Source organism: Podarcis tiliguerta (genome assembly GCF_965153285.1).
Source record: "Podarcis tiliguerta genome assembly, chromosome: 9".
NCBI lineage: Eukaryota > Metazoa > Chordata > Lepidosauria > Squamata > Lacertidae > Podarcis > Podarcis tiliguerta.
The window spans coordinates 20,598,808-20,615,256 of NC_139542.1; the positions used below are offsets into that span (position 1 = coordinate 20,598,808).

The 16,449-nt window shown below is 43.5% G+C and overlaps 2 protein-coding genes across 4 annotated transcripts in view; one reads left to right on the forward strand and one right to left on the reverse strand.

Moving 5' to 3' along the window:
• DAPP1 (dual adaptor of phosphotyrosine and 3-phosphoinositides 1) overlaps positions 1 to 7,485 on the forward strand; it is a 29,191-nt gene extending 21,706 nt beyond the window's left edge. The window contains exons 4-9 of one of the 2 annotated variants that reach the window (XM_083456844.1): positions 1,075 to 1,205; positions 2,423 to 2,470; positions 2,879 to 2,941; positions 3,348 to 3,433; positions 4,818 to 4,905; positions 6,053 to 7,485. In XM_083456844.1, the coding sequence (XP_083312970.1) occupies positions 1,075 to 1,205; positions 2,423 to 2,470; positions 2,879 to 2,941; positions 3,348 to 3,433; positions 4,818 to 4,905; positions 6,053 to 6,106 (470 nt within the window). In that variant the 3' untranslated portion in view covers positions 6,107 to 7,485. The remainder of the gene's footprint in view (positions 1 to 1,074; positions 1,206 to 2,422; positions 2,471 to 2,878; positions 2,942 to 3,347; positions 3,434 to 4,817; positions 4,906 to 6,052) is intronic. The other variant, XM_083456843.1, reaches the window with a different exon arrangement.
• Positions 7,486 to 8,090: 605 nt separating this feature from the next.
• On the reverse strand, positions 8,091 to 15,474 carry LAMTOR3 (late endosomal/lysosomal adaptor, MAPK and MTOR activator 3). 2 transcript variants are annotated; one of them, XM_083456871.1, is made up of 7 exons: positions 15,331 to 15,474; positions 13,020 to 13,062; positions 12,731 to 12,765; positions 11,454 to 11,512; positions 10,192 to 10,325; positions 9,666 to 9,729; positions 8,091 to 8,913 (listed from the first exon to the last, which is right to left on the reverse strand). In XM_083456871.1, exons 2-7 carry the CDS (start codon positions 13,026 to 13,028, stop codon positions 8,840 to 8,842), a joined length of 375 nt encoding a protein of 124 aa, XP_083312997.1. In that variant the 5' UTR covers positions 13,029 to 13,062; positions 15,331 to 15,474; the 3' UTR covers positions 8,091 to 8,839. The 2 variants fall into 2 exon arrangements, with proteins under 2 accessions (XP_083312997.1, XP_083312998.1); XM_083456872.1 differs by having other exon boundaries at positions 15,202 to 15,335.
• Positions 15,475 to 16,449: the final 975 nt, after the last annotated feature.

Consider the following 16,449-nt stretch of genomic DNA (forward strand, 5'->3'; position numbering starts at 1 on the left):
CTTGTGTTGCCTCGGGGAAGGTGAAGCAGGTCACACTCAGGGTAATGTGGCTGCTGCCTATCAGTATAACAGCGACTAAGAGGTGAAACTGCCTCAGGGGTGTAGGAAGGGGGGGGGGGAGTGCGGTCTGCCCCAGGTGTCACTCTGAGGGGGTGTGTGACAAAATGCTAGACGGCACTCATCATGAGGTCTGCAACGCACCCGAGCCATGCATTTCGGGTGCCCACAGGCTCTGCGCTGTCCGCCCGCTTCCTTTCCCCAGCTGTAGGGTGGCTGAGGCCTAGTGGCACCGTCTGTGCGTCTGTATTGGGCGCCATGCGTGTCGTCTGTGCATCCATTTTGGGTGTTGCGTGCACTGCCGGGCAGTTCACCCCGCCCCTCAGCACGCCGTACCAGGTGCCTGAGAGACTTCCTCCACCACTGAACTGCCTGACAGAAGATTGCACCACATTGGTAGGTCAGTGGCTGGCTCAGCCGAAGGTCTGCTTGAAGGGGACAATGTTTTAAGAGGTACCAAAGAGGTGGCACATAATCTCAGGGTGTGGCACTCCAAGATGTGCTGGGACACATAGACCTCACCTGCCCATGAGCTAAGGTCTTTGGTTGTGCCACAGCTTGCTGAGGCCCATTTTGCGACAACCTGGAGGTAGTCCTTTTCCACTGTGAAACCCAGCTTATGAAACCTCTTTCCGAGGCACGCATCAAGGTTTCTGGAAGGCTTTGCAGAGGCCTTGTACTCCCTTCCCAGAGCCCAATGAGGTAGGGTTAGTCACACAGGGCTGGTTCCGGGGGTCTTCCTGAATTTGCTCAATTTTGCCTTTGCACACAAACCCCCTGATCCCCACGTAAGTTGTGTGCCTACTGTACTCTAATAAATATCCTGTGTCAAGGGTAAGGGACTAGACTATATGATTCATTTAGGTCTCTCAATTGGCTTGATCCTGTGGCTTTTTTGAACTGTTGCTTGATCTGCTGCCGGCTCATCTGCCATTTGGTTTTTCTGAGTGCTTCCTGCAGGGTAGTGGCTGCATTTTCCTTTTCTGTACAGGTCACTTAGCTTTCACTTTCTTTTAGGTACCCTGATTATATTGAAGAACCCATATCCGAAGATGGTGGAAGAGCCTTCCATTTACGAATCTGTGCGGGTTCACACGGCAATGCAGACCGGAAAGACGGAAATTGACCTTGTCCCCAATGCGCCGTCAGTGAGTCACTACTTTTAAGTGTTACTCACTGTTCAGTAGCAGCTTGGGGGAGATTTATAGTTTTCCTCCAGGTCTGCACTCTGGGTCCTGATTGTATCTAGTCACCTCTCCTCCCTTTCATCTGACTGCAATTTGCAAACAGCATCTTTGTCATTGCATCTAGATTGGCCCTTAGGGTGTGTGAACTGAGTCAGGGGCTCCTGGTTTGAATCTTATCTCAGTCATTCGTTCAATAAGTGATCCCAATCTCAGGCTGTTGATAAGTTCATTCTAGGATCCTTGAGGTAGGGTTGCCATATGACCTCTTTTTCCAGGACACACCCTCCTTTTCATGGGTAGAGTTGTCATAGCGATCCAAAGTTGGCAAATGTGTCCTCTTTTTGTGCTCTTCAAAATATGGCAACCCTACTAAAAGCACAGTATTATTTCTTTCTTTGAGCTTGGCTATGTGTGGTGAGTTGTTAGAGTGTCGGACTAGGACTCGTGGGACCAGTGTTCAAATCCCCACTTAGCCATAAGCTCATCGGGTGACCTTTATTCAGTCAGAGTCTATCATTGTAACCTACCTCACAGGGTAGTTGTGAGGGGGGAAATGGAGAAGGACCATGTATGCTGCCTTAAGCTTCATAGAGGAAACAATTGAAAGTGAAATAATAATAATAATAATAATGAATAATAGTCTTTGTAGAGAACAAGGGCTGTCATTGCCTGGAAGGGTTTTTTGGGGAGTTTTTTAAAACCACTTCTGCTTTCTTGCCTGTGTCATTAATGGTCTTTGACCATCTGAGACACATCATGCTGTTAGCCATCAAGGCCTAGTTCAGCATTTAGTGCCACGTTACTGCACATATACAATAAACACATTGTTGGAAGTCAAACAATGCTGAATTGCCCTAGGAGTTATTTAAAATTTAACCCTCTGACAGCATATACCTCAGAGAATATGACAAGTGCCTGGTTTAATCTGTGATACAAGAGGGTGTCATTTCATCAGAACCAATATAATTGTTTTGTGTGTTTACCTCAGGTGTAGACAGGGGCCCATACTTTTGGCAGAGAACACAGTGACCCGGTTTTAAGGATAAAATGAACAGACAGTTATGAGGTCATAAAAGCTACTGCTGGGTTTTGCTTCGCCAGCTTGTATAATGACTATGAACAAGGCTAATGTGTACTTGTTGCATCCTTTTGGTTAACCTTTACCTCTTTCCTTGCAGTTAGGCACAAAAGAAGGATATTTGACGAAACAAGGCAGAATAGTTAAGGTAAGAAATGTCAGTGACTTGTGTGTCTCTCCTTTCCTTCTGTGTAGAAAGTCAATGCAAATTTAATAAAAAATAGTTTATTAATAAAAAATAGCTATTTTCTCGAAAAAGAGGTGCTGGAATTCACTAGGAACATCTCTTGTTCTCTTAAAATGGCAATGGAGCCCACCTGAGAGGTGCCGGAACTGAGTTCCAGTGAGTTCTGGCTGAAAAGAAGCCCTGGCAATAATCATAAAATAATACATACGATCTGCACAGCAGCAAGTATATGGTTGTTAGTACTATATACCTGTTCTGAAGCAGAAGAGAAGAAAGGAAGCTCATTTTCAATGCCTTTGTTGCCATTTTCATTCTTGTATTTTTTCAAATGTCTAAGTTCCTCTAATATCACCCTCTTTATTCTTTCAGAATTGGAAAACCAGGTGGTTTACATTGCATAGGAATGAGCTGAAATATTACAAAGACCAGACGGTGAGTTGGCAAGTGGACTTGGGCAGCCATGTTTTGATCCCTTGAGTTTGTTGCATATGGACATGAGTGTTGAGATCCTTCCAAATCATGTGGGCCAAAGGCAATTTCGCCAATCAAATGCCCTCCCGCTAATGGTGCCCAGTGGTTCCCATGCGATCCACATTACCCTGCGGAAGTCTTAGTCATTTCTACTGGTGGCTTGTCAGTTCAGTCAACATGGGGAGTGGGTGGATGACGCAAGCATCACTTTATTATATAGGTGGGTGCCAGTACATATGTGGGTAACAGTGCTTGTGCAGACAGGGCCTCACTTATTCCTCGGCATCTTTATTTGGGGAATTGGGGGTTCTGCTCATTACAGGGGGAGGGGGAAGAATGATTGTTTCAAAGATAACTTACTTTTAAGTCCACAGAGCCAATCAGAGCGCTCGACCTAACAGAATGCTCAGCTGTGCAGTTCGACTATTCACAGGACAAAGTCAATTGTTTTTGGTAAGTTGAGACCTAGATAAAAATTACTGTGTTTGTAAAATTACTTCAATACTCGTGAACTATCACAAATGAAGACAATAAATTTATTAGTCTGTCTTCTCAGGAGCCCAGTGAATGCCCACTCTTCCAATTTACCAGCCCCATCAACAAGCCCCTTCTATGAACTCCACGGAGTGATTTTCCTGCTTTCCTTGGTGTCTCGTCTCATCTGCTTTACAATACAGCTGCCCCTTCCTTGACTTTATTCTTTCCTTCTTGCTTTCTGTCTTACTGTGGCTTAGCATGGGGGAATGGGCATCCCTCAGTGGCAGAAAATCTGTTTTGCTAGCAGAGAGCATCTCTAGGTAGGGCTGGAAAAGACTCTTGCTTGAAGCCCTGGAGAGCTGCCACTGTCAGTCAGTGCAGATAATGCTGAGCAAGATGGACCAGTGGTCTGACTCGGTATAAGGCAACTTCCTTTGTGTCTATGAATGAGCTTATTCTTAACCAAGGCAGCCTTTGAGTTCCACATTTGTTGTGTTTTCTGCATGCAGAACTTTGACTATTCAAGAATGCCCTGAAGCACATACCCTTACAAAATTCTATGCTAATAATATATATATGCTTTAAAATGTTCCTTTTTTTAAAAAAACCAATCATACCCTCCTCCAGCATTTTACACATGAGAAAGGGACATTTTCCAGTTCTCCTTCAAGGCTGTGTGTATACCAGGCATGGCCAAACTTGGCCCTCCAACTGTTTTGGGATTACAACTCCCATCATCCCTAGCTAACAGGACCAGTGGTCAGGGATGATGTGAACTGTAGTCCCCAAACAGCTGGAGGGCCAAGTTTGGCCATGCCTGGTGTACACCCTCTGTTTACTCTGCATCCAGTGTGTTCCCATTGTGGGCCTGGGAAGCAGTGTACTGAATTTACATTATCCAGAATCTGTATCTATCCTGTAGTTTCTTAGGAAATATACTGCATTTTTACATGTTTTCCTGCAATCCAGCTTTGATCCAAATTGAGAAGCATTTTAAGCTGGTTGTGTGTATGTAGCCAAAGCCAGCAGTGCTGCTGAAGACCCTAAGTTAATTCTGTATGCTGATGGAGTGACAGAGGGAAAATGTCTTTTTCAGCTGGTTTTATTTATTTTGCCACTGGCTCTGTGTTTTACTTTGGTGTTTTGACCCTACTTTTCAGTTTTTTAATGTTAGCTGCTTTGAATTCTTACTTGGAATAAAAGTGGGATCATTTTTGTTTTTTTTAAATAAAACAAACCAAAACTAAAACCAAACTTTAGCTTCAATTCTTCTTTGGTAAAATGGGGTATGGGTGTTGGCTGCAGCTAGTATTGCTTATGCTTGTGATACCAAGTCTTTTTACAATTTTTCTTTTTACAGTTTAGTATTCCCACTGAGAACATACTACCTTTACGCAAAGACTGGAGTAGAAGCCGACGAATGGATTAAAATACTGCAATGGAAACTGGTAAGGAAGTGGCTATCCCTCAAGTTGAGCTTTCACTTGGTTCATTTAAGATAAAAGGAAACATTTCATGTTGAAAATGTGTAACTCCAAACCCTTTATTTCCTCACTGGCCTTACTATGCATGTAAAAAGAGAAAGTGATATCCCTAGCCTTTAAAGAAGTATATAAACTAAGGAGGTCTGCAGCTCAGAGATATAGAGCACATGCTTTTACCTAAACAATATCATTTCGTACCCAGCCTCTCCACACAGACAATTGAGTCTGGAGAGCCACTGTCAGAGAGTATAAAGTTTAGACAAAGCTGAGTAAGCTAGATGGGCCAATGTTCTGACTCAGGGTAAGGCAACTTCCTATTTTCCTATCCAAAAGCCAGTGCAGAAGTCATGGCGCTTCTGTGCAGCACAGACCCAGTTTTCCATTCCATTTGCTGTTCTTTTGCACTGCATCTGAGACGACTTCCGTAGGAACCTCTCCCCACCCCCCCGAGCTTCATTGGTGGAGGGGGACAAAACCATAAAGAAGGAAATAACTGAATCCCTGCTCCACAGGCTGAATTGTAGCCACGGTTTGTTTATAAGTGTGCACTAGGGTGTGGGCATCTAGCCCCACTCACCGAGGTGACCGGGCATAGCTATACTGAGGAAGGAGGGCAACAGAAGTGAGGGAGCTACCTTGGACATGGAGGGCATAGCTGTTCAGCCCTGGAGGCGATGGGTGACGGCAGCAGAGGACCCAGAAGGAAAGGATTACAAGCCTAGCAGTTGCACATGTTTAGGATCAGTTATTTCTTGTACAGCACATAGCGGAAACAGTAGCCTGGTTAGCATGTCACTCTAAGCCAAAACTTGACAACTCAGCCCAGAAGCAGAATGTCCAGAGAGGCCACGGACCTTCCTTCCAGGAACCCACATGCTTGCACTAAGCTATGGTTTGGTTTAGTGTGATAAACAAACCAGGCCAACTATCTGCACCGCTGCCACCAGTTAACTTCTGATACCTGCCAGTGCAGGCTTACCAAGTTGGATGATTAGGGAACAATAAAAAAGAGCAGCACCTTAATGAAGATTATAAAGGGGGGAAAATATCCCATTTGATAAACTCATCTCTCTGTTATATTAATACCAGGTTTTTCTTTTTCTTTTTGTAGTCACAGATAAGGAGACAAGCACGCCAGCGTGACTCAGGCACATTCAGGCCATAGCTATTTCTTCAGCAAATCTTAACTGCCACAAAGGCCCAGGGTGGTTCAAATTAATGCTCCATCAAACCTGTCGTGACCATAAGAACTTCTGCACTGCTTAAAAGCAAAAACCCATCAGGCCCATCCAGATGCCCAAAGAAAACCTACAAAAGTGGCATGTTGGAGATGCCGATCTTTGTTCCCAGCATCTGATAACTAGAAGAATGCGACCTTTAAAGATGGATATTCTGCTTTTAGCTATTGTGGCTAATGGCTACTGAAGGCCTATGCTCCCTGAATTTGTCTAACCCTCTTTAAAAGCCATCATACGTATTCACTAAAAGCTGATCCCCATACGCTGATGTCTAAGGTTCCACTTCCATGGTGTGATTTCCACACACTTGCTGCACCAAATGAATGAACTTTCAGCTGAAATGTCTTGGATCTTCTCATAGCATGGGCCATTGTGTTACCTCTGAAGATGTTCATCCTTACACATCTGGCATGGACTGTTTTCTCAGCCATTTACACCATGCACTCTAGCATAAGTGGACTTATGGTCCCACACAGACTTCTGCGATTTGTTAGTGACCCATGACCGTGTCTGATAATGTTTGTTCCCATGTGCATTGCAGCACAGATGGAAAGATTCATCTCCATCAACATTGGCTAATTCAAATGGAACTTGTGTGTTGGAATGTGCACCCAGCAATGAAATCTGCATGCATTCAACATGTATGCTGTCTTTGGTCTAGCAGGGAAAACCACATTAGCAAGTTATTTCTCTCACTTGCTGGATCATGAAAAATGCATCAGACAAAACTGCCATCTAGTCCAGCTTCTTGTCTTCCATGGTGACCAGCCAAATCTTATGGAAGCACACCAGCAGCAGCACATGGGAGGGCATGTGTTTAGCATACAATGCCAATAATTTCAAGCCTCTCCCACATGCTCTTTAGAAACCAAGCTCAAGACATAAAGTCACAGCACTTGGAGAAAATTACCATGGAGGCATGCAAAAGCAGATGCAACTGCCAATATATTTTAGTGAAATGTCATTTTTATATGTGCGTGTTTAATGAGCATAAGTGCCAACAGCATTCAAAGTGCTCTTCTGATTACTGTAAGGTAAGATAACTGGGGACCAGCCTATTGTACTAGTTTGGTTTTTTTTAACCCTGTAAAGCAACCATTTTTATTCTCTCTCTGTGTGTTCTATTATTTAATATTCTTCTGTGTTAGCAGCAGGAACATTTCAAAATATACTGTGAGTGCTGGAAATCAGGGTAGGTGTAGAGAACAGGACAATACGAAGGAAGGCTTTTCAAAGCTGTATCTGGAACAATTTAATGCATTTTGTATCTCTTGTAAAATTTCTAATAAACAGAAAAGAGAACATCCTGTCTGTATGCTAGAGTAACAGGGTCCAGCTTCGCAAGTATGGACCTGTTGTTTTTTTCTAAGCAACTTTTAGCGAGAAATGTCAGATGTCTCAAATGTTTATGCAATGCTCAGATACTAGCAGCATTTCCTTCCTTTCCTGGAATTTGACACACGCTTCTCTCCCTGGGACATAAGTAGTACAGTGTAAAGAGATAATAGCAGTGCAGTCCTATCCTTGCCTACTCAGAAGCCCGATTGAATTCAACAGGACTTACTCACAGCTAAGTGGGGTTACAACTGCATACTTGGGCTAAGAATAAGCACCACTGAATTAAACAGGGATTGTGCTGTTCTTCTCTCTGCACAGTGTCCAACTAAGTTCACCCTTGCCTGGGTTTTCATTTTACCTCATCAAAGCAGGAGTGGGTTCTCCGGATGCTGTTGAACAATAAGTCCCATCAGCCGCAGCAAGCATGGACAGTGGCGAGTTGTAATTCTACATCATATAGAGGGCCAAAGTTCTCTCCACATCTGCACCACAGAAACACTATCCAAATCTAAGCAAGTTAGCCAGAATGCTGTTTTGCAAGATTCTTCTCTCTGGTAATAATCAGGCTACACATCTTATTCACACTTTTATTTCAATCTGTTTAGTGACATGCAAAAAGGTTAGATAAAGCAGCAAAGCAACATAATTACATGAACTTAAACAGAAATGGGATAAAACAAGAAATTTCATCCTTCTGTTTTACAAATACGTATGCAAAAAGAACACTGATTGATGCGATCTCTGTAAGAGCTCAGCTGTAGCAGTATTGAAGAGAACTAGCATGTACCTGTTTTTTAAAAAAAGCTTCCAGGTTATTAGTATTTCTCTATCCAAACAAACCATGAGTCACTGATTGTGAGGGGAAGCTTTTCTAGCATTGATGCAAAATGTGAGCAAATATTAGGAAGTCTTCATTGCAAGAATGGGAAAGGAAAACGTATTTTTGCACTGTTCATATAGTGGTAGTTCAAAGACAGGCACACCCGTTACTCGTACAGCAAGTGAGCTGGGGGTAGCCAATTCTGAACAGTATTTTTTTCCTATGAAATATATTATGCATGCCTGAAGTTAACTCCATGGGAGTCATCAGCTGGTCTCCACAATACCCTGTAGTTTTAACAAATGCACCTGCAGCCCGAACCCCCTTCTCCCCATCATATTCTACATTTTGCTCTATATGCAACTTGTTTAAATTATTTAAAACAAGACAAAGTAGCATTTGCTCCAAGACATTTGTTACACGGCAGTGAGTTGGAAAAAAGAAATCAATCTTTCCTGTCCAGCATTCAAGAGATGCTTCACTCTGGAGATAAAGTGCCAGGTTAAGAGACTTCCACTACTTGCCATAGCTCTTCAAATAAGGGAGCAAGCTCTTTTTCCAAGCTTACGATCAGCCCTACACAAACATATATATAAAGTAGGAAGGGAAGAGAGAGAAAAACAAAGTTTATATATCATACTAGAGGGATCCATTTGTAAACGTGAACTGATAACCTGTCTATACATTATTTGGGGAAACTGAACTTCATGCCAACATTTTGGCACAGGAGCAAGACATTCTCACTGCCACTGACTATAAACTAGATACTTGCAGAGGCAACACAGGATCTGGCCCATAAGAGCTTTCATTCCCTTTGCTCACGTGCTGAAACCACACTCTGCTCCTTGTGCCAAAGCAGCAGTATACACAATCACCTCTGCTGAGCCATCCCTTAACAGGAGTGGAGAACCTGTGTTCCTGAATAATTTTATGCAGGTGGGGAAAACCTAGACCTCTGGCATGGGCAAACTGTCCCTCCCCACTCCCACACAGTCCACAGGGCAAGGAGGAAGAGAGAAAGAGGGATGCCTTGCTCCCAGTTGGCCCATCCCCTGCCCTAGGAAAATCTCCCGTGGCTTTTTCAAGGTGAGGAGACTAGAGGAGCTGAGCTGTCCTGTCACTGTGACTTTTGTTGTATGGCTCTGCTTCTATCATATTATCCACAACTTGGGAGTTGGAGAGGAACTGCCTGCCAATTTCATGCAACTGGCCTTTTTCTTTTAAGTACTTAGCATTTTGAAAAACCACAAGTGTACCCACATATTACAGCTTAAATCTAGCAGTATGGGTGCTGAAGGCAGCAAAGCCTCTCAGTCCTGAAGACGTACCTGTGTTGGCATTGCTGCTAGCGATGAAACTCACAACCAAAGGCAACCTGTTGAACTGAACCACCTATAAGAAGAAAGACATTTCATTTCAAAATCCAGCACACAGTAAATGTTTTCTGGCAGGCAGTTCACTAGCCCCTTATGGTTCTAACCAGGTTCCATTTGTTGCTGAACTCCTATCAGCTCTGACCATTGGCCATGTTGCCTGGGGCTGATGGCAGTTGGAGCCCGACTTTACACAACATTACTGGCAACCATTGGTGGGGTAAGGATGAGAATAGATTTTTACAAGACACTGGCACACAATGCATCAGCAATGTAGTGCTGTTAACAATAATTTTCTAGACTAATTAAAAAGGTGAAGGAAACATCCTGCCAGATTATGATATTGGCCAAAACAGCTAGGCACAAGGAGATTGCTTGCTGAAACAGAACACCACTCCTCCCATTCCAATACAATGCTTCATTACATTACTTGCAAAATCCATTCATCCGCCAATTCTGGAAGGAAGACAATACATCTTACCTGATATGTGTTGTAGTAACAAATGATGCTTTTGTTTTTTGAAAGCCCAAGCTTGCTGCCCTGGTCTGTTGCGAGTGCAAAAGTTGACAAGAAACCCGGTCGAAGAGCATGCTCTGGAGCATTATCGTTGGCAACTAGAACAAGAGGACACTCTATAGCCAGTCTCCAAATATTGTAACAGACACATTTTGCACAGATAACAGGCATTTTGTTAGTTGAACCAGCAGCACAAACTCAAGGGACTAGTCCTCGCAAGTGTAGTGAGATTGAAGCACAGTGCAATTCCAAAAGATCTTGCAATACTATGGCACAGTTAACATTTTTTAAAGAAAAATAGTCAATAGTCATGACTGTGAAAGAACTTGTTGACAAAGCCAAGGTGTGTTCAAGTGGGTTCCTAATGCTCAGCAAGTGGAGTTAAAGTGCCCTCCAAGGTCAACTATCCATCATCTGCTTCAGGCAGAATTTCCTGAACTCCATCTCTTCTAACTACCCAAGAGCAAATCCGATATCCATCCTTTCCTTGCCTAAACCGTACCTCCCCCACTCCCTACCCCATAATAGAATTGAAGGCAGTATACAAATTAAATCATCAAGCAATATACCAGCCTTTTTGAAGCTTGGGGCCCAATAAGATGTTGGACTACAACTCCCATTATCCCACACCACTGGCTAATGGTCAGGGATGATGGAAGTTATAGTCCAACTATATTTGTAAAGGCACAAATATACAAAGCATGTAAACATCAAGCAACTATTTGCCATTTTACACTGTTTAATGCAGTACAGTATGGCAATGAAGACTGCAGTTTTGAGGACTGAGTGCACACAGCCCTGAATGCAGCTTTTTCTTCTAATGTAACTCGGAAGGAAACCAGCTCACACCGTTACCAAAGCACCAAGAAAGTGGTTTACACATACAGCTTCCTCAAACAGTATTCTTTTCTTCCACTTATTCTATCCAGGAAAGTGCATCACAGCTGACGAATAGGCACTGCAATCTCTGCTGACTCATGTCTACACTAGAAGCCAACAGAAGACTAGGGTGACAGGGAGTGGATATGTGTGCCTAGTTATATTTAAAATTTCCCCTTAGGAATCAGGATGCACAAGGGAAAAGTTTAAAAGGTGAAAATGATTTCATGTTTTTGTCTATTTCAAAGTAGGAGATAACGTCTTGCTTTTGAGCAAACAAGGATTTTATATTTCCATTAAATTGATGCAAATATCCTATCCAGATAAATACACAGGTTATCTCTTACCTTTGATAACAGGTACACCATCTCTGTCTGACACTACAATAGCATGGAGTCCCTCAACACTGGAAAAGTAAAAGAGGTAGAATTTTTAGCAACCTAACCAGAAATACTGTCAACTATTTCACATTGATGGTGCCACCTGCATCTTTTTTTAGCCTTACTCAGCTAATCAATTAATCAGTTTAACAATTACAACCTGCAATTTAACGATTACAGCACTGTACCTCAATCAAAACCCACAACATTCTCAAACCCCTTTGAAGAATTTAAAGGTCCAGAAAATTATTCCCATTCTTGGTCCAAAAAAGAATTTGATGGGAAATACAGACCAAACTTTGAAGCTAAGCAGATGCATATATTCTACTTGGAGAAAGGATGATAAAAGTCTAATGAAGTATTATGTCTCAGCTTGTAGTGTCAAAACTTTGGAACCATTTAATATTAATATTAGGTTACCTAATTATTACATGGGACGCGGGTGGCGCTGTGGGTTAAAGCCTCAGTGCCTAGGGCTTGCCGATCGAAAGGTTGGCGGTTCGAATCCCTGCGGCGGGGTGCGCTCCCGCTGTTCGGTCCTAGCGCCTGCCAACCTAGCAGTTCGAAAGCACCCCTGGGTGCAAGTAGATAAATAGGGACCGCTTACTAGCGGGAAGGTAAACGGCGTTTCCGTGTGCGGCTCTGGCTCGCCAGAGCAGCGATGTCACGCTGGCCACGTGACCCGGAAGTGTCTTCGGACAGCGCTGGCCCTTGGCCTCTTTGAGTGAGATGGGCGCACAACCCTAGAGTCTGTCAAGACTGGCCCATACGGGCAGGGGTACCTTTACCTTTACCTAATTATTAGGTTACTAAATCAAGGCTGGGAGCCACAGACACGTGGGTGTGAGAGAGCGGGGGAGAGAACAGAAGTCTCTTGCTAAAATGGTTGGTATGTGTTGCAAGTTTCCCTGACTTAAGCTGTGTACCTCCATGCAATATCCTACAGCTCCCAGTATGAAGTTCCTCAATAAGTGGAGGGACACAGCTCCCACCCCCCAACACTTTCCAATTAGGTACCTGAAAGCAACAATTTTTCAAGGTACAGTATTCATAGAACACATTAAATCCTACTAAGGCTGACTCCATAAGCATTACTGACTCAGGACATTGCTCTGAGATAAATGAGAATTATTCCCAACTCCCACTTAGAGAACAGGTTTAGCACTGGGTTTGAAATTCCAACACAGGTTTCCTGATATGTGAAACTCAAAAGTTCAGAATGTAAATCTACATAGGTACCTCACCTTGGGAGCTTTTTGTACAGGAACCTTTTCAATTCCTAGAAGAGGAAAGAAAAGGAAACTGTTTACCTTAGTCACTTACAGCACACATTAAGAGGCCATGTACTGGAGAATTAACTACGTCTTCCATTCACACTCATAATCACTCACTGGAAACCTCCATCACACCATAAGCTGTCCCTGAAAGCAGGGGAAATGGCCACTCTTTTAGGCATAATACTTTGGTACACAGCTCTCTGTCACATTCAACAAGCCACTTCAAAATGTGCATTATAGTGCTAATTATACTTACATCCGCCATGTTGTCAGAAGTGTTCAAATGAACAGTCCAAACCCTTTGGGGGGAAAAAGTTGCATGTTTTGTGACAAAACAATTTGCCCTTCTATGTGAATATAGCAGAGAACAAGTTTCTACTACACCACCCCTGCTACACTTAGCACTCACAACTTGTTCTCAAAGTCACTCAATGCAGAGTTGCTATTGGGAAATGTCAACCCATAGCAATTCCAACCCGTGACAAGCCAAATCTGTGAAGCCCGACACCCAGGCATGGGAACATGGTTTTTTAGACAACAGAACAACTCTCCCAAAAAGCGTAATGAGGTATACCCACTTATTTGTCTGGAGTGCAAATGTACTATACTACGGGGATCCTATAGACACAGGAGGAGGAAAATCTATATTGTAATTGGAACCCCTTCTGAATGATACACAAAAGCCAGACAAGAATACAAAACGTACAGAGTTACAGGACTGCAACGGCCCCCTCCCACACAAAAAGAAAAGAAAAACCCAGGCTTACCGTGCTGATCCACTAGGGGAACCAATTCAAATACCAAGAGTATGTGTGGCACAAAGTTTTACTCAGACCCACTGAAAGTAATTTACATTATTAAGTCCACTGATTTCAATGGGCCTATTCTAAGTAAAACTTAGTTGACTATTACCCAAAGCCTTTATTTGGAACAACTTAAAGTGAATAACTAAAAAATGAACCCTTCTTCCGACAAATGCTAAACCCCACCCCAAAGGGGTTGGTGGGAGATAATGTTGGGCTGGATGAAAAGTCCAGTGGTGCGGAAGAGTTTATACATGGGCTTAACTGGATTGACCCCATCTGGTGGGGGGGGGGGGAAAGGCTATCAGGTTGCAGCAATATCTGGGCTAAAGGAGCAATAGCTACTCTTCCTTTGAAACGACTCAGTGCTTTACATTACATTGCAGAATACATATACTATATTTCTTAATTTTGCAACCTTAAGATAGATCCGCCCTTCAGTTGCTGGAGATAAGCTCAGTCATTTCCTTTAGACCTCCTCTGCTTCGTCACGTACCCTTTGACCTACCCCATTCTTGTGATTGTAATCTGCTTTAGCTGTTTTTAATTCTAAATTGTCATAACCTGCCCTGGAACCTGCAGGTGAAAGGATAATAATCATAATCATGAATGTGTGCTCCTGCGGCTTATGTGGGTCATGTGCACCACCAGCAATAAGAAAGCTCTCTATCTCTCTTTCAAGTGTAAATGGTGATACAGTAGTACCTCGGGTTACATACGCTTCAGGGCTAACCTAGAAATAGTGCTTCAGGTTAAGAACTTTGCTTCAGGATAAGAACAGAAATCGTGCTCTGGCGGCGCAGCGGCAGCAGGAGGCCCCATTAGCTAAAGTGGTGCTTCAGGTTAAGAACAGTTTCAGGTTAAGAACGGACCTCCGGAACGAATTAAGTACTTAAACCGAGGTACCACTGTACAACACCAGCAGTATCTTATCGCGGTCTATCTACCAAGGTAGGGCTGTGACTCTCCCAAGTTCTTTCCTGGACGCCCACGTGAAGAGATAAAGGCGAAAGCAAAAATGTACCAAATACATACCATTTGGCACTTATATACTGGGGGGGGGGGGGGGAGAGAGAGAGAGAGAGAGAGAGAGAGAGAAGCAGAGGATGTCATCAGCAGTGCTAACGATGACCAAATCACCGCGCCATCATTACCTCCCTGCATAGGAGCCGACTCTTCTAGGGCAGAGGTCCCTTCAGCCCCCTCAGTCAAATACTGCATGTGAAGAGGTCGGATCCCCTCGACAGGCATTGCCATTCAAATGGTGTGATCGATAACGCGGGGGGGCGGGGGCTTACCTGCCCAGCCCCCTCCCAGTATTGTATTCAAGTTGGTACAGAAGCCCGACGGAGCCAGAAACTTCCAGCCGTCGCCGCCCAAACCCAGTTGAGGAAACAAGGGCCGATGGCTTTCGGCTTCAGCTCCGAAATTATCAGGAAAGGGAGAGGACAGGGAAGTTTTTAATGTGTGACATTTTAATGTATTTTTAATCTTTGTTGGAAGCCGCCCAGAGTGGCTGAGGTACAAATAAATTATTATTATTATTATTATTATTATTATTAATCGCCACTCCTTCTTTTGCGTACGGAATGAACTAAGCGTGTCCTAATAATAACAACAACAACAGTAACCCACTTGTTGGTCCCACAGTGACAAGCGAGGGTCAACGCCCGGCGCCTTCCTGCCTTCCCTCCCTCCCTCCCTCCCCCTTGCCGGTCTCCCGACGGCCTCTTAACTGTCGGGTCCCCCTTTCCCCATACGCACCTCCGCTTTCTTCCGGGTTCGACGCCTTTAACGGCCGCCCTCCCTTTAAGCGAGCTCCTTCCCCCTCCCGTTTACCAGGTCGCGTGACTGCCAAGCGTGAGGCAGAGCAACTTCTCCGGGTCGCTTCCGCTTCCGCTTCGGGGACGCGTCGGGCGCGTCAAAGGCAGACGCACGCGCCACTTCCGGTCTGAAGAGGGAACAGGGGTTGGGCGGGAGAGTGATTCCAAGCCGGAGAGGCGTCCGCTGCTGCGCACGCGTGGTTGCTGCTGCGTCAGGTGCGTCTTGCGTGGGTACGCGCGCAAAGCGTCAAAGGCTCACACTCCTAAGTGCATTTCAATCAGGCTGCTGAGGAGTGTTGCTGGCATTGCCGTCCCCGGCATAAGCCTTTTTTTTTGCTGCTGCTGCCAGCCTCCTCTAGAGTAAGAAGACGGGAGCCAGCGATATGTCGTCTTAGTTGGTGAGAGGATCCCTTCGCCCTGAACTGTGTTTTATTCCAGACTCCTTGGGGTGCAGGAAGACAACTGCAATGTCGTTTTTTATTTGGTCTTTATGTACTTAAACCTAGATTACTATTATTTTGGTAATAATTGAATTTATTGTTAAATTGCTTGAGTTGTGTCATTTTTGAATTTACTTTTTTAAACTTTTTATTTATGATTTTCAATTTTATACATTTCAATGTTACAATCATTTTGAAATTACACTCGACTTCCTTCCCCCTCTTTCTGAGGTTCCTTAAATTTATTTTTTGTTTTTTCTGCATATTCAAAATTAACTTATTTATTCATCTACTTTAAGTGTATACTCTTAAAAAACTGCAGTTATTATAATAATCCTGCCAGTGTTCTTATCTGTTTAGAGTTTATTTGTAAATATTCAATAAACTATTTCCATTCTTTTCTAAAAAGTTTATATTGATTTGGGTTTTTTTTATAAGTTTCGCCATTTCTTTTAAGTTTTAGTATCCATTCTTCTTTCGTCGTGACTTATTAACATTTTTGGGAGTAATTTTTTTAATTTATTGGCATATTTTGTATATTTGTATTTTGATGTTTTGAACATTCCCCGTAAGCCATTTTGGGCACAGCTATTTGTGGGAAAGCAGCATATAAATCAACT

What these genes read in the sequence shown, in the direction of transcription:
- LAMTOR3 (XM_083456871.1), bottom strand. An exon ending in GTTACTACAACACATATCAG is followed by an intron (nt 9,730 to 10,191) that starts GTAAGATGTATT and finishes TTCTTCTTATAG; the next exon opens with GTGGTTCAGTTCAACAGGTT. An exon ending in TAGCAGCAATGCCAACACAG is followed by an intron (nt 8,914 to 9,665) that starts GTACGTCTTCAG and finishes ATGTTTGTGTAG; the next exon opens with GGCTGATCGTAAGCTTGGAA.